At 39.0% G+C, this 24,818-nt stretch overlaps 1 protein-coding gene across 4 annotated transcripts in view; it reads right to left on the bottom strand.

The window, feature by feature from the left end:
* Positions 1–5,824: 5,824 nt before the first annotated feature.
* The window catches only part of samd4b (sterile alpha motif domain containing 4B), a 39,667-nt gene continuing 20,673 nt past the window's right edge, over positions 5,825–24,818 (bottom strand). Inside the window, exons 4-14 of one of the 4 annotated variants that reach the window (XM_018765163.2) lie at positions 24,404–24,640; positions 20,892–21,001; positions 20,674–20,760; positions 20,008–20,284; positions 19,166–19,251; positions 18,406–18,521; positions 17,956–18,154; positions 17,640–17,766; positions 17,462–17,545; positions 6,461–6,554; positions 5,825–6,279 (exon numbers count right to left, since the gene is read on the bottom strand). In XM_018765163.2, coding sequence (XP_018620679.2) covers positions 6,225–6,279; positions 6,461–6,554; positions 17,462–17,545; positions 17,640–17,766; positions 17,956–18,154; positions 18,406–18,521; positions 19,166–19,251; positions 20,008–20,284; positions 20,674–20,760; positions 20,892–21,001; positions 24,404–24,640 — 1,472 coding nt within the window. In that variant the 3' untranslated portion in view covers positions 5,825–6,224. Of the gene's footprint in view, positions 6,555–10,021; positions 16,002–17,461; positions 17,546–17,639; positions 17,767–17,955; positions 18,155–18,405; positions 18,522–19,165; positions 19,252–20,007; positions 20,285–20,673; positions 20,761–20,891; positions 21,002–24,403; positions 24,641–24,818 lie in introns of those variants that run through there. The other 3 variants (XM_018765164.2, XM_018765162.2, XM_018765165.2) reach the window with 3 other exon arrangements.

Below are 24,818 nucleotides of genomic sequence, written 5' to 3'. Positions count from 1 at the left end.
TGAGTTGTCCAGTTTGATCAATAGAACGAGGACAGGCCAGCTGGGAGGTGAAGAATCTCTGTTTTGGAGAAGTTGAGCTGGAGGTCATGATCAGACATCCCTGCAGAGATGTCCGACAGGCAGGCACCAATGCGTGCGGAAATGTCTGACGCACCAGGTGCAAAGGAGAACTGGGTATCATCAGCAGAGCAGTGTATTTGAATCCATGGGAGGCTATGAGCAGATCAAGGGAGGAGGTGTAGATAGAGAGGAGAACCCAGAACCAAGCCCTGCAGGACACGAGTTAAGAGAGGCAGAGGAGAAGAACGAGCGCTCCACCAGACCACTTCATAGGATCTGTCTGATAGGTAGGACTCAAACCATCTTAGTGCCGCTCCTTTGATTCCAAGCTGACTAAGAGAGGAGACTAGAACCCGGTGATTGACTGTGTTGAACACTGCAGATAGATCGAGGAGGATGAGGACCAAGGAGAGAGAGGCAGCTCTTGCAGCTTGGAGAGCATCAGACACTGCCAAAAAGGCCATCTCAGTGGAGTGACCACCTTTGAAACCAGACTGATAACAATCAAGGAGATGATTCCAGGTGAGGAAATCAGATAGTTGATCGCAGGCTGCCCGCTCTAGAGTTTTAGACAGAAAGGAGAGGAGGGAGACTGGTCTGTGGTTTTGGACCAGATTGGGATCCAGGGAGGGTTTCTTTAACAGATCAGCTCAAGTGAGCAGGAGGTCGCTCTTCGCAAGATCAGGAGGTCTGAGATTGCAGATTCAGAGAGCGGCTTGAATTTGGAGAGGATAGCTTCGCAGGGAGGTCCAGCGCGAACTTGTCAGTGATTGCTTTGATCCCTCCTACACACACAGGTTTGTGTCGTGCAGGCGGTTTGCAGCTCTTCAGCCTAATAGCATCGTGTGGACACTGTGTGTGTCGTACAAGTTTTAGCGGGGAAAAAAAAGTTCTCTCTCCAGAGTGCTTTGTGCAACAGGGGTGGCCAGAGGGGTGGCCGTGCTTCAGTCAGGGGTGGCACTGACCACCCACGGCCACCACGTAGATATGCCCCTGGTCATATGCTAGAGCAGATACAAGTGATTTTTGCCTTTATGCGGTTTGCCATTCCTTCAGTCCCCGTTTGAACTGTAATGCAGCTGAACATACCTGAAACAGGGAGATGCCAAAGAGCTGTCTCACAAAGCTCGATCTTCAATAACTCAAACATGCAATGAGTCATTGCCACTGTGGCGTTATGAATCCGTTGCTAAGAGCTGGGAACGTTACAGTCATTCATTGTTCATGCCCCAAGACAATTTATCAAGATTTGATTGCTTTGCGTATGCCACTGGAGGTTTACTTGTTCCTGTTCATTTGTTTATTTTTGCTTTTCTTGGGTATGGTTTGTTCATGTTTCACTCAAATTTACATACTTTTGATTTTTAAGTGAGCATTTTAAATGGTGTCAAGTTGACGTCGACTCTTAGCAGCCACATAAATTGAACGCCTCCAGAATGATGTCTTCCATTTAAATTCCTAGCTTTAAAGATGGTAATCTGAAGTTATTTTATGCATCTGGGTCTGGTTGTCCTTTTCTTTCAATTTTTCCAAGCATTACCTCAGTTTTTCTAGGATGGGGCCCAGACCACAGTGACCCTAGCTATGACAAGTGGCTATTCAAAGTGACTCCATGAGTGAGTGATTACCTGTTTTCAAGACAACCTAGTCTTTGCATGATGTATCAAAAGGTCCAAGAGGGTCCAAGGTCCATTGGTTTGTTTTCCTGGCTGTCCATCATATCCAAAGTTGGGCAAAATTGTTTAAAGGATTCAATATTTTTCTGATCCTGCTTTTTCAGTGTGCATTTTTCATAGAGTTATTGAAAATACCATTTCTTGAAAATTTTCTATTTTTTTCTAAGTTCATTTGAACATAATTTTGCACATCTGGACATGGGGAATCTTGATTCATTGCTATTATAGTTCATGTTCCTTCCACAAATTTGAAACCCACATTTCTTTTAGCTGGCTTCTCTCATAATGCATTCTCCATAAAGGTTAAAAAGCTAAGGAGAAAATATGCAGTGCTTTCTGACTCCTTTGCCAATTAGAAACCGCTGGTTTTCTCCATGTTTAACTGTAGCATCCACCGATGTTCTGGTATACCCAATTTTCTGAGTAAATTTTACATTTTAACATAGATATCACAGTCAAAGGCTTTTGTAGCAGTCAATAAAACACATCAAGCTCCTTTAAGTGTTCTCTGGCTTTTTGGAATAGCCAGCAGGTGGGGTTACTACTTAAACTTTAAAACAACTGTAACCGCTCTCCGAATCTGAAGTCACTGACCTCCTGATATTGTGCTGAGCCACCACCTGCTCGCTTGATCCGATCCCATCATCACTCCTTCAGAACATTTCCCCACAACTCTCCTCCTTCATCTCTTCTATCATCAACTCCTCACTCTCCTCTGGCTGTTTCCCAGCTGTCTTCAAAACCACTCTAATTTCACCTCTGTTAAAAAAAAAAAAAAAAATCTTCCCTGGACTCCAATCTGGTTGAAAATTACAGACCAGTCTCTCTCCTCTCCTTCCTGTCTAAAACCCTAGAGCGGGCGGCCTGTGATCAACTGTCCGATTTCCTCACCCGGAACCATCTCCTTGATTGTTATCAGTCTGGTTTCAAAGTTGGTCACTCTACCGAGACTGCCCTTCTAGCAGTATCTGACACTCTCCAAGCTGCTAGAGCTGCCTTCCTCTCCTCGGTCCTCATCCTCCTCGATCTGCCTGCAGTGTTTGACACTGTCAATCACCGGATTCTACTCTCCTCTCTTAACCAGCTTGGGATCACAGGTGCGGCACTAAGATGGTTTGAGTCCTACCTCTCCGACAGATCCTATCAAGTGGTCTGGCGGAGCTCTCGTTCTTCTCCTCTGCCTCTCTCAACCGGTGTTCTGCAGGGCTTGGTACTGGGTCCTCTTCTTTTCTCCATCTGCACCTCCTCCGTCGGTCCGGTCATAGCCTCCTATGGATTCAAATACCACTGCTCTGCTGATGATACCCAGCTCTTCCTCTCCTTACCATCTGGTGCGTCAGACATCTCCACACGTATTGCTGCCTGCCTGTCGGACATCTCTTCATGGATGTATGATCACCACCTCCAACTCAACCTCTCCAAACAGAGATTCTTTACCTCCCAGCTGGCCTGTCCTCCTGTCACGGCTTGTCGATCCAACTGGACAACTCACTCATTTCGCCTCTAAGAGTCTGGGAGTAACAATTGATGTGAGTCTATCATTCTCTCAACATATCGAAGCCACAACCCAGTCCTGCAGATCCATCCCTACCTCCTCACTACTGACTCCGCCCAACTACTTGTCCAAGCCATGGTGACTTCCCATCTGGACTACTGCAACTCTCTCCTGTGTGGCCTTCCTGCTAATGCCATCAAACCTCTGCAGCTTCTACTGAATGCTGCTGCATGAGTTGTGTTTGATTTGCCTAAGCGCTCCCATGTATCTCCTCTACTCATCTCTCTGCACTGGCTTCCTATAGCTGCTCGTATCAAATTCAAAACCCTGGTTACTGTGTACAAATGCATCAATAGAACTGCTCCCAACTATTACAAGACTTAATCAACCTCTACACCCCAGCCAGGCCCCTTCGCTCGTCTACTTCTGCTCATTTGGTGGTCCCTCGCACGAAAGGCAAAGCTCGGAGGTTCTCAGTTCTGGGTTCGTTGTGGTGAAATGACCTTCCCGTCACTCAGAACTGCGGAAACTCTTGTCTCCTTTCAAGAAGGGTCTGAAAACTCACCTTTTCCAGATCCACTTCACCCAAGATCTCTCCAGCTCATTCATGGTGTAACTGTTCATGCATTGTAATTCAATAAGCATCCCCAGATACAACCTTTATTCAGCCACTGCTCTGGCATGGTACTTTCTTATTTGTGTATCTTATATTATTTTTGAAAAAAAGAATTGATGGGAGGGTATCGCGATTTGTCTATCATGTGTTTTATGCACCTACTCGAACAATGAACCTCGGTGCAGCAAGTGGTAAGGAACTAGGTTTGCTTGAGACTGTCTGCAGCTGTCTCCTTTTCTTAATATAATGCATAAATTGTACTTTTGCTGAGACGTACGTCACTTTGGACAAAAGCATCTGCTAAATGAATAAATGTAAATGTAAACCGGGTAGTCAGAAAATTAAACTACAAATATGTATATGCTCTGGGTTACATGCAGTTTCTACTAAATTTACAATACATACATTTTTTATATTTTAAGTAATTCTGTAATAGACTTCAGCTATTCAATTTTACATTTAAATGCACAATACTTTTCAAATGTAAAGCTATTTGTTATTGTAATTTTTGCACAAGTCCAACTGCCTTACACTGGAATGCTTTTATGAACAAATCAAATTGGTGAGTTTAAACATTTAACACCTTATGATGTGTGTAGTTATTTTTCTTTTTTTTTTGAAAGGATGTAATATTGCTTGCCTGTCTAGGTAGATAATTAGACCATTTGTGTGCGATTTAATGTAAAGATTTTCATTCTCAAGTACGCATCACTGGTAGTAATATATTAATAGTTTGAAATCTCTTCATTCACTAATCTCTCATCACCATAAAATTACTGTAGGTTGCTGAACTAGGCATACAAGAAATCTTTGAATGAAACTGCTTTTGGAACATTCACAGGGAGTAACACGCAAGACTCTTCGCTGATTCAGCGTGTAATACATTGGCCAATGTTCGGAACATTTACCCTTCAACGAACACACAAGAGCTCTCCACTTCACATGCAGTACGTCCTTTGTCACATACTGCATGCACATGGTTTACACACACACAGAAAACGCTAGAAAATCTTCAAAAGTTTGCCATCACCCAGAAATATTCATGTTTGTTAGAAATTGATACTTTTCTTCCCCAAGGTAGCACTAAACTGATCAGAAATGACAGGCAATGCATTTCTAATTAACATTATTCTGTTCTGTGCATCAAACTTTACATTAATCAAAGAATTCTCCATTGTGCCGACCAGTCCGTGAAAGACGGTACTCCAGCTTCCCGTTTCTTCATCAAATAGGTTTACATAGCTTGGAAGTATGCTTTGGATCATTATCCTGCTGCATGATGAAATTTTCACAAGCACTGACCACAGGGACAACATAACATTGTGAAATAGAGTGGTAGCCTTTCAGGATCATTATTCCTTCCACTCTTCCACCTTACCAGCACAAAAGAATCCCAATACATTATACATCCTCTGCCATACTTGACTGTAGACATCCTTTCATTTGCTCTCACATGATCTCCTTCTCGATTCAAACATCTTAAACTCACTCATCTGTCGATAACGCTTTTCCAGTCATCCACCGTCCAATGTCAGTGTTCTTTTGCCCATTTTAACTTTGTTTTTCAATGTGCCAGTTTTAAACATGGCTTTTTCTTTGAAACTCTGCCTTTAAGGACAGCATCCTGGAGTTGTCTTTTCACGGTTACAAATGACACTGGTACTGGCATGTATTAAGGAAGCAGCCCACTGAGGACCTGCAAGGTGTCTTTCTCAAACTGCAGACTCTGATGGACTTACCCCATAGTGCAGTTGTGCACTTGGACCTTCCAGGTCTTTTCCTATCTTTGTTAGGTCCAGTTTGCTGCCTTCTCTCAAAACAGTAGTGGACACCTTTGTATGATATCTATTTTCTTGGCAATCTGTCACATTCAGCAGTAATAGCCACTTACCATATTAGTAATGATGTCTTGGTTTTTAAATCAGTTTAATGGTACCTTGATTTATAATAAAAAAAAAAAAAACAAACATTTCTGGGTTATTTTAATCTTTTGAATGCTAACAATCTGCAAAGGTTTTTCCCTCATTACTAACTTAGCAGAGCTTGAAGCTGTAAGAGTCAGCTCTGGATTTTTTTTCCAAGAACATTAAAGAATTTCTTAAAAAAAAAGCGCATTGCATTATTAACACAAAAAATCAAAGGCAATGCTCAAAAGACAAAGTGGTATCAGTATAACTGCTATCTTAGGAAATTCTAAGAACAAGCTGAAGTACTGCTGGCCCACTGGAGAAGTGGAGACATGGAATTATTACTTTTATGCTTGACTGATGAAGCAGATGAGAGCATTTCCCAGGTGTATACAGTTTTCTGCAACCGGACAGAGCTGCTGGGAGAGGGGAGGAGCTCAAGCTTTTAAAGACTTGGTTGTAGTTGGTGGTCAGTCACCCAAGCAGTAATGTCCAAGATGCAGGTTGTGATGCAAGAGGATACATCTGTGATGGTTATAGAAAAAGAAAGAAGAGCAGCTGAGCATCACCAGAAGAATCTATGATAGAAAAATGACAGCTGCATCAGTGGTGTATAAAAAGGGGCCCAGCACCAAATCCTGTGGGACACTAGTTGAGAGAAATGGTGGGGGGGATGGGTGGGCAATAAGGAGCACTGCCAACCCACCTGGTAAAATCTGCATGATAAGTAAGGAGCGATCCTTTTATTCCAAGCAGTTCTTCAGAAAAAAGTAGGGTCCAGTGATTGAAGTTGTGAGATGCTACAGAGTGGACAAGGAGAATGAGGACTGATGAAAGGGACACCGCTCTAACCAACAGCAGTATTTCTTATAGCCTAAGGAGGGTGATCACAATGGAAAAACCAATCTTTAATCCAGATTAACATCCACCAAGGAGATCAATCTGGCAAATAATGTAGATAACTTGTGGTAAAGTGCACATTCAAAGAGTTTTAATCAATCTGTTAAATTTGTCTTTGCCCAGTCAGCAAGCTATTTTTACGGCGATGAAAATAATGCTGAGAAAACAGAATTCATTGCCAGATTTGCATTAATAGATTCCCCCATCTTATAGCTAGCTTTCGCATGCATTTGGTTTCAGAAATAAAGACAGAGCATGTTAGCCAGTACAAAAAACATGCCCATTTTCAAAATTGAAAACGTAAAATTGTTAGCCGTTTTGCAACTTACACTCTTTTCCATTAAATGGCTGTATATTTCAAACCTTGGGAAAGAACAACAACTGAATGAGTCTGCTGTGTGATCTTCCATGTTACATACGTGCACTGGAGTCCAGACCAAAACTGCCTGCAAAATACATTTTTTTTTTTCCTCAAGATAAATGTATATCAGTTTAGATCAGAATTATGGGTGTCTAAAAAAATTAAAAGACAGCTGACCTACCAAATAACACTATGATCAATGTAAAACATCATTCGGGAATACCAATGGCATGTGTACATAATGAAGAAACATTAACAATAAGCATTGTTTTGAGTGTACAAGACATTGTTCAAACAAGTTACATTTTCTATTATTTGCAACATTAATAGGTGGTATATAAAAAAAAGAAATAAAGCTGCATATCTAAGGGATGAAAACAAATTAAAAAGTAACTCTCAATCTGACCAGAATTGAACAAACAGTAAAATAAAGAATGGGACTTTACCAACAGCAAATGACCAATTCAAAAATTACATTAAATTTTAGCAATGCCAAGTTTAGTCTATAATCACTTCAAAAAAAAAGTATTAAGATCATTCAGTTAAGAGCAAAACACATAGAAAGCTAAATAAAGATATTAAGCTCAGAAATTTTTTTTAAACAACCAGTTATGGCCCTCGGTATTTCGTTATCAACATTTATAACGGCCAATCAGAGAATTACAGGGAGGAATAAATAAGTCCTACATCAAATAATGCATGAAATCAACAGTCCTCATATCACAGTAAGCAGACTTTTATAACATTTAGTAGATGCATTAAGACTAGGATCATAAACCATGCAAATAAGACCGTCACAGACCCTTCCCACCTTGCACATCATGCTTTTATTCCCTCTCTTCCAGGAAGTGATAAAATGCACTTAGAAGTAACACAAGTCATGAAAATTGGCTTTTTCACCCAAGCAGTGCCTGATTACCGTCTAAAGTGCACTTAATAATCCATACGACAGTTTAAAAAAATACTGGTAGTATAAGAGTGGGGAAAAAAAAGTTTTTGAAATGTTTGTAATTACAGTATCTGGATTTCTGCATAAATGCCTCCTAAACTGATCTGCTATTCATCCATCAGACAGTCTTATTTAACAAACTAGTATGACTTTTATAATTATTCATGCAGAAATCAAGATAATTCCACAAGGGTCAGAAACTTCCCCCAGAACTATAGTGTCCTTGATCAATTCTTGACAATTTTACCAAATCACATGACACAGCAAATTTTTTTCTGATATTTTATTTCAAAATACTGAAACTCAAATTATTATAAGGGTATATTCTTCTAATGTTATATTTAAATGAAAAATAAAGTAACTTAGATGTTTGCATAAGTATTCAGTAGCTGTGCCGAGAAGCTCCAAGTTTACATGGTTGGAAAAAACTGTTGTCCTACACAACAATCCAACAGGCATCTAGCTGAAAGTTATTAAAGTAACTGTCACATTTTATGGATAACATTTGTGAGAAAACCTTTGTAAGACTTGAGATAAGCCAGAGATAAGCCAAAAATCACTCCGAAAGAGCTACAGAATTCAGTAGCTTAGAGGGGAGTTAAGGTCCACTAGTCAACCACATCCATAGCATTGGATAACACCAGGCTGTATGGCAGTGTGGCACAGAAGAAGTCAATACTCTTAGAAGACCATCTTAAAGCATGTCTGAAGTTTGTGAGAAAGCATGAGACCCAACTGCAATATGGGGAAAGGTTTTGTGGTCATATGAGACCAAGATGAAATTGGGCAGACCTAACACACTTCATGCTACAAGAAAAACCATCCCTACAGTGAAATATTCTGGTGGCAGCATGTTGTGGCACTCCTTCAAAAAAATCCAGCAACTGGGTATCTTGTTAAAACAACGAAAAATGGATAGAATACAGGTGAACATTACAAGAGAAGCTACTCAAGCTACTCCAGTTAGCTGGAGTAGCTTCTCTTGTAATGTTTGCCTGTATTTTGTTCAAGTTGACATTTTTGCAGAACAACAATGCAAAGCACAATGCATAGGTGACAACAAAATAGATCAAGAACAATGAATGTAATGCAGTGGCTCAGTCAATGTCCTAATTTCAATTCAATTCAATTCATTTTGATAGAGCACTCTTCTCACGCAATGAGACAGAGCGCTTTAACACAGACATAAGGCGAGAAAAAGATACAAACAAAGAAGACAGTGGACTAATGGTTACCATAATAAAGTACTTTTATAGAACTATAAGTATGCCTACTGGCCACCAGTTAAAGGAACAAAAACTCCCAACTGAAAGTTGAGGGGGGGGGAAAGAAGAAGGAAAAAAAAAAAAAAAAAAAAAAAAAACCTCTGGGGGTCCACAGGCCAGTGGTTGCCCACCCCCCCCCCACAGCATTCTAGATTAAGTAACAATTGCAAGCTGGTGTGTGACAAGTAATAATGATTGTTGCTAAATGGTATCTTGGATCCCCAGCTCAGCAGATGGACATCATCCTCAGTCAGCACGGGATTCATCTGTCACCACTGGCTGGCCTCCTCAATCCCAATAAGAATCTGTGGCATTATTTGATGTGTGTCCTGCAAGAATCACCCAACCAACCTGAACAACCTTGAGCAAAGCTTCCAAGAAAAATGAGCCAAAACCACTCCCAAGAAGTGTGCAAAGCAAATATACACTAAAAGTGGTTACTACAGAAAAAGCTGACTATCTTACTTAAGTACTATTGTTAATACTGAGTACTTATGCAAACAGCATTATTTCTCTGGAAATTAAAATTACATTCTTCTGTTTTTTTTTTTGTTTAATATTTTCTAACAAAAGTGTAAAATGAACACACACACACACACACACACACACACACACACACACTCTTTCTGAACCACTTGTCCCAAACGGGGTCGCGGGGAGCCGGAGCCTACCCAGCAACACAGGGCGGAAGGCCGGAGGGGGAGGGGACACACCCAGGATGGGACGCCAGTCCGCCGCAAGGCACCCCAAGCGGGACTCGAACCCCAGACCCACTGGAGAGCAGGACCTGGCCCAACCCACTGCGCCACCACGCCCCCCAACTATTTAAAATAAAAAAACAGAAAAGGGATTTTTATACCACCATTTATCTTTCAGTAAACTGAGAAAATAAGTAAAGGGTAAAAATACTGTATGTAAAACACCGCATGAAAAATTTCAGAAAGTGTCACTCATTGCACCTATTTGCATGAAAATGCTATTTTGACTCCTACACTCATTATGCAGCTAAGCATGCAAACATTCCCATAAATAACTGTAGTGTCTTTATGTCTCATGGAACTTATGGTTACCAGAACATAGCATAAGGAAGGTCATAAAAAATAAAATGTAAAAACTGAAATGGTATTTCAAAACTTATTTTTATGGATTAGCTACCTTTAATCACCACCAAGCAGTTTCCGGCATTTTGTCTTTACCAAAACATATTACATGTTTAGGTTATAATAAATATTTAAAAGAGAGTACGAATGGTCTACGAGAATTTTGTTCAGCATTTCTGATGAGTCCCCTATGAAGTGAAGTAACAAACTATGTTAGAAATTTCAACTAGAATTATTAGACTAATATTATTAAAATGGCACAAGTTCCAGTTCTCTTGGTCTACTGTTGCCACTGGATTAAAAAGTGAAGCACAATTAACTAATGTAAGGTTAATTCACTTGCTTTCTTTTTGCTGACAATGTAACAAATACTATATTTCAACACAGTGCAGCAAGCTTCCATTCAAACACGCTGGTTTTGCATACCTTGTGTGAGCGAGCAGTTATTCTCTAGAGTGGATAGTGAGAGGTCTACATTCTACCATCACCATGTTTCATCAGGGTTTATAACCAATCTCATCCACTACTCAGTGTTTCATGTAAACAAGTAAGGGAGACAGTCCTCAGAATCTAAATGGAGACTAATTTTCATGCTAGTTGTGGTTTTCCTTCAAAAGCAGGATGGTGGACTTCCTTTGGTAAATAGCAGACATATTATGAACACTAACATAAGAATAAAAGTCAGAACTGGTATTTATTCACTGTTGGCACACTACACTGCCAGTAAGAAGGAGAGCACATAAAATGTTTTCAAACAAACTCAATGGGTGAAGAAAGGAGCAGCTCTGTTCAACATTTAAATGGGGGGGAAAGACAATACAGGAAGGGCTTGAGATTAGCAGGACAAAGATATTTATAACATGGTGTCATACACACAATGACAAGACAGGAAGGTGACAAAATTAATTCCAGAAATTTTTCCATTTATTCTTTTTTAGGCAAGCTTGAAATCAATGATCGGGATAACCATGAAGCATTTTTTTTGTTCAGAAGGAATGATGAAATAATTACAAGTGTATCAAACCACTAATAAAAACTGATATTACTTAATATGAGCTGTTAAGAATGAATATAGGGATATTTGCACAAGTTTCAATTATCTGAACAAGCCAGTCTATAAACCCTCCTTTTATATAAATTAGAAAATGTAACAATATCTGCAGTTTAATATTAACCTTATTGATGTTGAAGAAAAACATCTAAAAGTGAAAATTCTGAATATGTAACCAGTGGCTGGTTTGACATTACCGGTATGTATAAAGCTGGCAATATATACAAGACATAACCTCTTGAACCAAATTTTGAATTCACAAATCTGACACATCAAGCCACAATATGGATATGCAATGTACAATGTCACAAAATGTAAATCTGGCTAGATTCTCGGAAGGTAGAAGGCTGTGCTAACAATCCATGAAAATAATGCGGCACTGCTGCATAATATAAAATAACAGACCTCAGCATGCTTTCATTTTTTGAGTTGATGCCTGATAAAACACTGTTCCTGGTGTCTGCTACTGAATATTTACAAAGAAAATTATTTCATATACTCATACATTATATAGTGTAAACCAGTTTCTTCTCATATATCCTTTGAGAACCACTCGCATTTAATGAGCTATGGATTTAGTGACAAAAGACATACTCATATTAACCAAGTGCATAGTGTATGAACTTAACATAAAACAGTGTTCAGCTTCTACACCCTAGTAAGATCATAATGGGTAGTTTAGTCTTCAGTCCAGCAAAAACAGTCCAAAACTTCTAAACAGAAAACACTAAACAGATTCATTAAGCACACAGCTATTTAGGTAAGGCAAAGCAAAAGAAATGGAAAGTTGGACTTTTTCTCTCCACGTGAACCAAAACATATATGATAAATATGAAATAATTTTAAATTACATTTCTATAGTGTTTTTTCTTTTTTTTTTTTGGTTAGACATCAAAAAAGAGGATGATCCCCTCATGCACTGCACCACAGGGATAATCACAGATACTTCCTGAACGTACTCAACAATCCCCTCTATTTTGTCCAAGGCCTGCAAAAAAAGTCAACTGCAAACCATGTCTTCTTTCATAACCTCCTACAAAGAAAATGCTTCAAAACTCAGTGAAAAAGAATTAATGTAGAGAAAGTATGTACTGTTATCTGTTGTGTTACAGAAACAGTGAGAACTTCCTCACTACTACTCTACTTCCACAAAGTGAAATAAAAAGAGTGCAGCATCATTCAGTCAGCATAGCAGTTATCACACATTGCAACCTACGGAGAAAACCTGGGATGGCACATCTACATTATACTGACCAATGGCTAGGAAGTACCGTATCAGGGTTACTCAGTAATTTATGTACATGAAAAGATATTCTAGAAAAAGCACTGGAAGTCTAGTGTGAACTTCCTGTGGTGTGACTGAAGAGACATGTTTTCTTAATAGAGAGAAGACAAACTGGACAGGAAAGAATTACAGAAGGGAGTTGGTGACACCAAAAACTAAGCCATGGTGCCATTCCTCACTAAGAAACTATGGGTATCGACCTGACTAATCATCAGTCTATTGGACACTGGAGAGTAACTAGAACCTCAGATGGCAGATGCCACAGGAGAGGAACTGTTCAACCTATAACTGCTTCTTCAAACAGAATGCATGGAACCAAAGAGGATTCTGCAAGTTGTCTCTTTGAGGACAGTAATTGGAATTAAATACAGACAAAAATTGACTATTACAAAGGCTCAGACCAAAGAGACTGCCAGTCAACATGGATGCATTGCGGTTGATGGAATGGTTAGTAACTCCACTAATATAAGATTTTGAAGCATCAAACAAGTAAAGAAAGACAAAGAAAGCAATTTTTTTGCAGGACACATATCTGACAGCTTAATTCAATGCCTGAGTTGACAAAGCTTTGCACAGCCTTTGGTAAATTAATTTTGTTCAACAATGTGATCAAAAACCAATCAGTGTTTGAAGGGACTGTCAGACCTTTTTGTTCAGCACTGATGCCTATAATTTTCTCTTTCACGTCCAATTCGTGGGAGCGTCACTATTGAAGCCCATTGCTTAACTACTTTCATATCAAAATGGTATTTTATGTGTAGTTTACAGTTCATTACTGCAAACGAAGCATGCAAATTAACAGGATTGTCAGCTAAACTGCTGACAGAGGATGCAGTGGGCTTTACATGGCAGTCAGGCTCTTCACTAAGTGTTGCTAACTGGACAGATTTCATTCAATGTCCTTAAACAGAACACTTCGTGCCAATTTGTGTCATTTTGCTTTTCTTAACTTTCCATCCTTTTTTGCGGGAAATGGCAATTCACATTTTAAGCCTTACTTCATACTTGTGTTATATTTGTTTTCTCATGGTCATCTTTGATTGTTTACTGGCAGAAAAGTTTGAGAAAAAAAAAGGGTACAGCCCTTTCAAATTTACTGAAGAAAAATTTTAATCTGCACTGGACACAAATTTGTTTTTCACTAAATCTGAGTGCTGCTCCCTTTTTTAATCTTAAATGAGCTTGGGCATCTTAATATTTTTTGGCAGTTCAAAAAAAGTGATTGCTAGATGCTATGAACGAACATAATAAAAGGAGAAATGTAGTCGCAAACAAGAGTTTGGGTTGCCCAGGTTAAACTGCATGTTCTGCAGAATCTGTAAATGAGCCTCTACAGGGTACAAACCTAAACAAAAATATTTCTGCATAAGGTAAAACTTAATTTAATGGATTAAAAGAAAAAAGCCATGAAAAATATTCCTAAATTAAGAGATCTGCAAAGTGGAGGGGAAATTACTAAAGCAATAAAAGCACTTGCTTACCTAGAAGAAACATTTAGAAGTTGTCATTTATGCAAGGTGTTACTAAGTATTCACTGAAATGCTGCCCAAACTTTTGAACATGCCACGCTTTAATATTATTTGAGCCACTATGCATCATGTTCAAGTTTGTACTCTGCAAAAGTTCCATTCTATTCACTAGAGATTCAATGAAACATGCAGTTTGACCAGTTGTGTCAAAACCTCAGAATAAAACTATACATAAATAATAAATGCAAATCAAAACCAACTCTGAACAAAGGCTAAAAAGAGTAAGAAATCTTAAAACTACGCACCATTTTGCACTCTGAACCAGATTTGGGGATAATATTAGTAACAGTGAAGATACTGGTCACATTCTGGTCCCTGCTCAACATAACACGGAAACCGCCAATACAACATATTGGTATGGTTGTCTTTATTATCTTCAGTGGTCAGAGCCAAAATTGCAAGCCTGGTTTCATGCATGCACTTTATCCATTTTCAAAGTCACAGAATGTCCACGACACACTAAAGATCCTCCTGACAGAAGAAAAGTAACAAGGAGCACAGGGTTGAGTGCATCCATTTTACTGAATGTAATTTAAAAAAAATGCCTGTTGAGAATGAGATAATGAACCTTTAGTCTCAATAGCTCAAATCATCAGTGCTTCTGACCATCAGAAGCCACTGAGATTGAATGTATAAACACTATAATCTGTGGTTGCCACTGCATTCCCAAGGGGAGGTTCCTATGCACTCTTAACGCTCCAAGCAAAATAGATTTCTGTATGTGACCGGTGTAAGGGGAACCGAGAATTATATTCTGTAAACATGACTCAGCAAAAAAGCAATATAGCTCGAGAGTTGTCACACATAGGTTAAGACCAAATTTGCACAGTAAGCACCATTACAAAGATTACTTTTAAGACTATTATTTGGATCTACAGGTAATTCCCAAAGTTCCTGGAGTACAACGATAAGAATGTTTAAGAAAGAGCTATTAGACCAAAGACAAGCATATGCAAATACAAAAAATTAGATTAACTAAACCTTGACACTGGCCCTTTTTGTGACAGAAGGATAGGTGAAAGGGGTAACAAACTATTCTGACCAGCAGAAAACTGTTTAATTTTCATTAATAAGTCATTCATAGCAAAAAGACATAGGGTCAGTGGGTATCATTAGTATTTATTTTGTTTTACTGCAGTAAGAGTGCAGGACCTCAAACCTAGTTTCTGAAAGACTCCATTGCCCTCCACAAAACATCTATTCTTCAACAGTCAACACCAGAACGTCTGCATATTTAGTTTTATACTGGGTGCAGAGTTAATGCTGACTGTATTCAATGTCAAGCTGATGGTTTGATAAGTTGAAAATCCCAGTACACACTGCAGCTCTGCGGATATATGAACTGCCTTGCTCCAAGGCCACTGGATGGCCTTGTGTTTTGGACTTCTGTAGGGGTGATCAGGGAAGGAGCACAGGGCAAAGCCTCATGGGAAAACATCATTCCACCTCTTTGCAGTTCCTGTGACAGCAGCTGGACAACAAAAACAGCAAGCACGCTATAGACCTGCTATGTTCCTCTTCGTGACATTAAGCTGTTTGGATAACTAGCCCTCTTAGCATTCAAACTTGCAACTTTTTTCGCACTTAATATCATAGTATTCTGTATTCCATTATGTAATAAATCTTAGTTAAGTATATTAAAGTACAAAAATATCAGAACATATGCACAGTTTTTTTGTAGTGACCATTTTTTGGGAGCATCAAGTTTTTTCCAGCCCTACAAAGAGCCAAATAGGATTCAGTTAAGATGTAAATTTTAGCTTCTAGCTTTTTTCCTTTCATATTGTAGATGTTCGGTCCATCCCATCTGTAGGAGGAAAAAGCGAAAAAGAACAGGCATGTATTCGAAACATCATTCGATAAACTACAAATATTTATAAAACTATTACATGAAACGTATACAAAATGCACTGTTAGGTGGATGAAAATGTGAAATTTGCCTTTTTCTAGAAATCCAGCATTGTTTGCCAAATCTGTGGATAATTTTATTCAATGTTAAAGTTCCCTTAGTATATTTCAAACACACCACACAGACTGATGAGGTAATTTTAAGCACTATTAACAGTGAAAGATGCTGATGAAACATTAAAGTTCCAAAAACTTGCGGGGAGGTCACGTGGCCATATGATCAATCGTGTTGCATTAGTATATATTGTGTACTGATAGTATGAACTATATTTACTTCAGATTTTGTTATTTTCATTCACATAACAATAACTTAACCAATATGAGAATGGAAAATAATAAGGAAAGAACAACTTAAGGAAAAAGTTGTGATGTAAATATTGCACTATTCATTACTGAGCCACAAATATACTAAGAAAACTAAAAACAGCAGCATTTTCAAACAGATAAGGGGGAAAAACAGACTTATCATTAATGCTACATTAGCATCATATGAGATATAAAATCATTTACTCACAGTGCTCAGCATTTCACCATTTCCTATTGATCAGTTTTAGTACTGTTGTCATTCATACAGAAAATGATCTGGTACTCATTTTATACCTGTAATTTATGTGCTGCATCTTTATCATAATGTATAAGATTTGCAGGAAAATGCAGTTTTGTACAGTTTTGAACTTCACTAAGTGGTAACTTAATGAGATTAAAATTACCTGATTACAAAGGCATTGCTAAAATTTATATGAAAACACTGCACTCAGGTGGTTTACATTACTTAATTTAGCAGCTGCTTCTCCCTCCCCCCCACCCCAAAGTGACCAATGAATTCTATGCAGTGTTATCAGCCACCACCTTATTTACCAAGGTGACTTACACTGCTAGATACACTACTTACAATGGGTCACTCATCCATACATCAGTGGAACACTCTCTCTGTCACTCACACACTATGGGTGAACCTGTACACCATGTCTTTGGACTGTGGGAGGAAACTCAAGCAAACAGAGAGAACATGCAAACTCCACACAGACAAAGTGAGGATGGAACTCGTGTCCTCTTGCACCACCCAGGCGCTATGAGACAGCAACGCTACTCGCTGTGGTGTGTCACCCATGGTATTCAATATTTTTGAGTAATCCATTATGCAGTCAGGGTGGAGGATGTAAAACAGTCACAATATGTTTGCACAGCAGATATCCAAATGCCGGCAGCAGAGACCTTTTGGTTTTTCACACACTAAACAGTGTATTCCCAAAACAAAAACACACACACAACAAAAACACGTACGGAACAGTACAATAGGAAATGAGCCAGCCTAAGAGATGGTACTAAATAGCGTCTTGTCATTTGTCAAAAACTCACCCCCTAAGGCATGCTCTGTCATACTGAGGCACAGGGACTCCAAAGTGGGGTTGATCTCCAGGTCTGTACCTGGAACTTGGCATTCTAAAGACAGGTGATAGAGTTGAGACAAGGCAGCATTCATGTGAAGGAGCTACATGACAATCACTTTTCTCTGTAGCCACCAAGAAGCACTTACCAGGTTGCTGGAACAGAAGCATAGTCTGCGGTGAGGTGTGGACAGGCAGTGAGTGAGTTCTCTGCACAGAGCTGCGACTCTGACTGGGCATGCTGTTGCTGCCACCAGGATTGGCAAACCACAAGTTCTGAAAGATGAAGAGATGCCACAACTGTAGTCAAACTCTTCAACGAAAAGTTTAAAAAAAAAAAAAAAAAAAAAAAACACATTACAGGAAATTCATTATTTGGACATTCTTCTGTATTAAATTTAAAAAAAAAAAAAACTAAAATTAGTAACTTGGTCTTTGCAGGAAAAAGCTTTTCTGTGTTCTAACCTGGCGGACCTGGCCACTCAGTGCAGGGCTGGTGAGGGTGTGGCGTGGGGAGGTGCCTCCTATACCTCCAGGGCTTATGATTCCCATTCTGCCAGGAGGCAAACCACGGGGTGGCATCTGAAACTGCCTTTGTCCTCTGCGGCTCAACCCCCCACCCACAGAGCCGGCTGTGGGGAGGGAGTTGGATCCATATGCCCAGCTGGAGGGGAGATAACAGGATATTCATGGAAATATATACAACTAACCTCATGTAAAACACATTGAAACCAGTAATAATTTAATAGTAAATAAAGACTGATCTAAAATTGTTGATAATGTCATTAATCCAAAGAAGGACCACAGAAAGGATGAAGGAAATGTATGAAGTTCTAAACACTAGACACATGTAGCTTCACATTATTAGCATTTGTTGGTCTCATCTTCACACATCTATGGTAACAATTTAATTACCCTTTCTGCCGGTACACAGGCATGTCTAGCATAGATTTCCTGGGGAACAAACGCAGTAGCTTCAGCACTTGCTGTTTCCATGACACCAATCTCTTTTTCTGGGTCTCTGTGAAGGCCTGCAACAGGTGCATAAGGAATTGGAGTTGAAGAAGGAGTCCTTGTTATTGATTCAGCGCTAGACAAATACTGGAAAAAATGGAAGCAAATGGTTGGCACAAACATTCCTCAAATTAGAGGGATCATGTCTTGGTATTTAACACTACAAAGATTAGAATTTCTATTTTTGGATCAGCTTCTTTAAACTGAAAAATCACAATAAGCCCTCAATTTGATACATTACAAAATGATCAGCTAACATATTAACAGGATCCTCCCCACTGATGTATTTTGTAAATGACGTTAAAATTATCCATTGATTGAAATGTTTTAAGCACCTAGCTCACAGCAGATTACTAATTCATCACTTAAAACAAAAATACTAGAAAATACTCAATCATTTCCATGAGAGGAAAAATAATCCATTAAAACCTACCAAAGCATCAAAATACAGCTATACTACTGTATAAACATTACCTAGCTAGCAGCAGGAGGGGAAACTATTTATATCCAACTTACCTTCTCGAGTTTTTAAATTTTGAAGAAAAGTCAAGGAAGTAATACCTCATGCCTTTACTGACTCTCTCTCAAACAGCTCTAGCACTACAGGTACAGTAGCGTACAGTTCTAAGTGGGAAGTGTTAACGGCACACAAGCACCTTACCTCATGGACAAGACACTTCTCAATAAGCTGTAGGTAGCAGCTGATGTTCTCTTCATCAGGTCTGGATACTAGCAGCTGGGTACACACTGCAGGAAAGTTGTTGCACACAACCTCACACTGAGCCACAGAAAACAGTGACTGGGCAGCCTAGTACAATCATCAAGAGATGCTGCAATGCCCATTTCCATTCCATGTCTACTATAAGAACAGGATGCTCTCACTTCCAACAATTTCATCACACCAAATACCACCAACTTTCACTTATTTCAGCCAATACTGAAAACATTAAAGTTTAATGATACACAATTACACAGCATTACAACCAGATACACTTGAATGAGTCAAAAGATTTTGGTTCAGTATGGAAGCTTCTATTAATCCACTTTAGGTTTCCTGCTAGTCTCAATTAGTACAATCTGCCACTGACCAGGTCAAAAAGGTATGCTTTACATATTTGAGAGTTCAGTGTAGACATAATTAAACAATATTTCTAAAACAGTAACAATACTGTAATTTATGAAATAAAAGCAACTGTAATATTGCAAGTCCTGAAAATTGTAGGACTAGTCTATAGCAGTCTGTCTTTCAATAAATTTTCAACATATGTTAAATGCTTAAAAAATAAAATGTGAAATATGCAGCCATAGCTACACATTAAAGAAAGTAAAACCTTTGTTTTCAAAACAGCAACAGCACAAAAATTCCTCTAAGATGATAGTATTACTGTTTCAGCATGCATATATGGAATCCATTACTGAAGACCAGTAAGAAACAAGTATTCAGGCTATAATCTCAGCACACCCAGGCACTGTCACTATCCTCATCATGTGAATGAAGCTCACCTTTGCCCATGACACGGGTGAACTGGCCTGCAATATCTCCATCTGAAATGGGAGCAGCTGCGGGCTCCCCATCACAGGCTGGGGGATTGTGGGACTGGAACCCCTCATTTGGAGTGTCCTTGTCCTCTGCAGGCTTAGAGACTTTTTCAGACGTAGGAGCATTTGTCTCGGTCTCTTTCTGGGATGCAGCAGGTGGACTATAGGCCTTGATAGGAGTGATGATAATCTGTTGCAGCTCCTGGAGCGCATTGCGAAGATTGCCTCCCTCTAGGATGTCCTACAGAGGGTGCCGTATCAAAGAGTGAATCAAACATGAATCCTATAGAGTTCACCCACTGAAAACTACCAACTAAAATGCAACAACTGGTTTACAGATCAACTGAAAAGGGAGTATTTAATGATTCACATTCAGACATTCACTTTTTATTTGGCTATAATGTTATGCAGAAAATTTAAGTTAGTCAAACATGACACCAAAATGATAACATGATATGGAAAAGATTGATGCATGAATAAACAAAAAAATGACAAATGTGTATTTCAATGACTATTTTCATTCCATGTTGGATTACTATGAACTGCAGGATAAAAAAAAAATATTAAAGGCAAAAAATATGTCCGTATTATGCCTGCATAATTTAGTTGAACTGCATGAAACTTTCCCACCTTTTCTAATGACTTGAGTACACTCTGCCGCTCTCTGAGCTTCTGGATACTTAGGGCAATCTTATGTCGGGCACCCTTTGTAACATTCTTAAAGAAAGCAGACGACACAATCTGTACCCATTTTTTGCAAAAAAGTTACTTGTTACTTTCCAACAGAAGGTTTTTAAAATGGCATTGTCAGTACAGACAACTCAGAGAATAAACAGCTCTCATGTCACCTGTGACTCCAAGTGTTGTTCAGTTAGGATCATCATTTCTTCATAGGTCATCTGAGAGAATAGACCAGCGTATTTGTGGAGACGAAGGCTCTTCAACCACGCTGGCACATCTGAAGAGCATGAAGCACATGACAAACCCAGTGAGAACATTCGACCTGACTGAAGACTCCAAAATGATGACTGCTCCTAAGAAAACCAGCATTGATGAAATTTATCAAAGTTTTAAGTGCACAGTGGTCCAATGCATGCTCTGCAATCTGGTCATGCAGAACACATCTCAGGCTATTTACAGCACCCTGACACCCAATTACTTAGAATAAAGTAAACCAATAAAGTGGTTTATGGCCACAGAAAAATATGCTACACTGTATGCATACAAACCCTGAGTAATCTTAATCAAATTAACAGATTTGGTGCACTGTAACAGGATGTTTTGAAATTGGTGTTTGAACACAAATCTGAGATGTTTGACAGAAAATGTCAACATTTATGAAGTGTTGAAAGTTCAATGTAATCTAGTAAAAGACAACCACTGGAAAATTAAGAATTTTTTTTTTTTTTTTTTTACTTTCTGGTTTGAGAGTATGTTTCCCTTGGTGATAGAACAAAAAAAAGTCATTAGCAAGACATTTGAATCATGTAAACACAATGCTGGAGATAGTGGAATACTCCCATTCATGAGCCTTGATGCAGTATTTCATTAAGCACTTCATTTCAAAACCACAGGCATTAATATGGTGTTGATCCCCTCCTTGCTGTTCTAACAGCCCCCACTCTTCAAGAAACACTTTCCACAAGATTTTGGAACATGGTTGGGGAATTTTCTCCCATTCAGACACACGATCATTGGTGAGGTTAGGTAATGATATTGGGTGATTGGGCCTGGCTTGCAGTTTAGCGTGGTTCAGGTCTGAGCCCTGTGGAGGCCAGTCAAGTTCTTCCACCAACTGTTTCTTCATGGGCCTTGCTTTGAGAACAGGGGGGTACTGTTGTGCTGAAACAGAAAAGGGGCCTCCCCAAACTGCTGCCAAAAAGTTGGAAGCACACAATTCTCTAAAATGTCCTTGTATGCTGTTGCATTAAAATTTCCCTTCAGTGGAATGACGGTGCCTAAACTAAACCTTAGCAAAGAGGCAGGTCGAGTTCTCCCAGCATCCACCAAACCCAGTGACTATGATCATGGTGAATAAATAATCACCTAGGTAGGATGATAATCTTAAAACCAGATATTCATTCCACATTGGCATGAAGTAGATTAGGTCAGTAGTTGGTGAATCTAAGTTACAAGACCTCTGACAACTTGGGGGACATGGTTATACCTAAGCATTTTAGCTTACTGCATGCAGGGGAGACATGGATTTTAATAGTTGCAGCATTCCCACTCTCTTTAGTTAATAGTAGTATGGTGCTTTTACTCCAGTTTACAGATTAACCTGAAATGTAAGAGAATGTGTTTATCAAGTTCATAACTTCCAGAAAAGATTGATAACGTACTGTCGTATTCAGATGATGTACTAATTACAACAGTACATCTGCAAAGGGGTTTATTCCACAATCAATGAATGCTATTCTAATTAAAAAATGATTCTCCAAAGTCACATTATTGACAATATCTCTTATTTTATAGGGATATCTGTTAGACTGAATAGGTGGAATGTTACTTGTGAAATGTCTACCACTGACTGATTCAAGTGAGTAAGTGATATAACAGCTTCTTTCAACCAGTTTGCTATGGCCTTGCTTATTATTTTGAGGTCAGTGTTGACCGGTGAGATGGGACAGTAGCTGCAACAAAGTTGGGTCCATCTTACATTTACTCATTCAGTTGAGGCTTTTCTTCAAAGCGACTTACAATGTTAAAACTACTTACAATTATTTACCCATTTAAAACAACTAGATAATTTTACGTGAACAATTTAGGGAAAGTACCTTGCTCAAAGGTACTACAGCCAGAGGTGAGACTTGAACAAGTTAGTCTGGGTCCAAAGGCAGCAGCTCTAACCACCACACTACCAGCTGCCCCTACCACATATACTAATGTGCATTGCTGTGTTTGATTGTTTTACGACTATTGCCTTTCTGATGCTGTCATCCAAAGGTGTAAAATTGCCCTGGAAGATCACCAGATGTTGGGGCTTTATAATTACACATCCAACTTTATCTAAATTGTGTGCTTGCTCCTTCTCCAGCTTTGGTAAGTACAGCCTGTATACTAATGAATGCATGTCAGAATGTATTTACATCTTCTGGGTCTTGTCACAATGTTTCCCATTTCATCTTGGACTGCTGGGATTACTGATTTTTCTTACTCCTTATTTGGTCAGCTTTTTGTCAGTATAGTCAACAAGGATTTTTCTTAATTTCTGCATTAACTGTTTTTATGAATAACATTTTCAGTTTGGAATTCCTCATTCTTTTTGGATTTGGTCAGAAAGTTTCAATATAGTTCCTCTTCCAATGATTTTTCAAATGCGTGCCTTTTTTCTTATACAAACAAAAAGAAATATTTGGTTATTTAACACAGGAAAGATTTGAGAGAACTTAAGTTCTAATCAGTCTAATTTTACATTTATTCATTTAGCAGATGCTTTTCTCCAACGTGACGTACATCTCTTTAGTTAGTCTGTCTCCTTCACCATATGCACAACGTTCATTACACAAGTAGCTGCATAAAACTTTACCAGAATATTGCAGATTCCTAATAGCCTTCCCAGTAGGTTTTCTTTTTTTGAGATCCATATAAACATTTATGCTACATTGCAGCTGAGGCTCTGTAAAGGATTGATCTGAGCATGAACACTTCTTTAAAAATGTGTGAAAACCACTATAATTCAGAAGCCACATACTGAAACGCCATCTTGCTAATGATGTTCCCAGTTGTATAACTGAAGGGTTAGGCCTAAATGTGCATGGTGAGAAATAATTCAGTAAATTAGTGTTCCAGATATTTCTCAGATGAATTCCTTCTTAGGAAAATGTGGGAGTGATTGACATGTAAAAGGATACAATTTCTGTCACACTGTAGTTTATAGTGTACGTAGTTTATATGTAGTTTATGTCCCTCACTGTAGTGGGGACAGCTGGTAGTATAGTGGTTAAAGCTGCTGCCTTTAGATCCATAGGTCAGCGGTTCTATCCCCGCCTCTGGCTGTAGCACTCTTGAGCAAAGTACATAATCTAAAATTTTTCCAGTAAAATTACTCAGCTGTATAAATGAGAAAATAATTCTAAGTAGCTTAACATTGTAAGTCACTTTGGAGAAATAAAGAAAAGAGAACAAATGTAAATGTAGTTCGTAACAGTGGGGGGTGGGGCCGACCTGTTCTCCAGCAAGTTTAGCAACTCACATTAAATTTAATATTTTGCAGCAAGTCTAAAAATTCGAATACTGATTAATCTCATATATTCCTCCGGCGCAAGCAAAAGTGTGGTGTCTCACAACAAACTGGAATTCAGAGCTGTTGCAACCCAAGATCTATCACAACCAGTTTGCTTTTATAAATGAATCTTACCTTTCATTCCGCTACCTTCCTCTTGGAAAGTATTGCGAACTGCACCTTGGTCCTCAGTTTGCTCACTGCCTGAAGAGGCTACACTGCTCTGCGGGGAAAGAGGGGCATGGTCCGAAGACACAAAAGCTGGGCGTCCACCGACGTCTTCTTGACTAAGCCACTCTGTGCCACAAGCTTGTGGGTTGGAGGGGCCCAGTGTCCTCTTTAGAGGACTTGGATGGACCTGGCTGGATAGCACTGGGGAGGGGAGGGTATTTTATGCATTATTTGACTAATGGATCCATAAAGTGACAGCAAATCATCATTACAGCCTCACTACCCAAATAATAAAGAAAAAATTGGCGAAATAAAAAAAAAAAAAAAAAAAAAAAACTATGATGGTGATTTCTCTGATAGGACATAGGACACAGATGTT

The sequence above is a fragment of the Scleropages formosus genome, chromosome 10 (genome assembly GCF_900964775.1).
Source record: "Scleropages formosus chromosome 10, fSclFor1.1, whole genome shotgun sequence".
Lineage (NCBI taxonomy): Eukaryota > Metazoa > Chordata > Actinopteri > Osteoglossiformes > Osteoglossidae > Scleropages > Scleropages formosus.
This window is presented reverse-complemented; position numbering and strand designations above follow the sequence as displayed.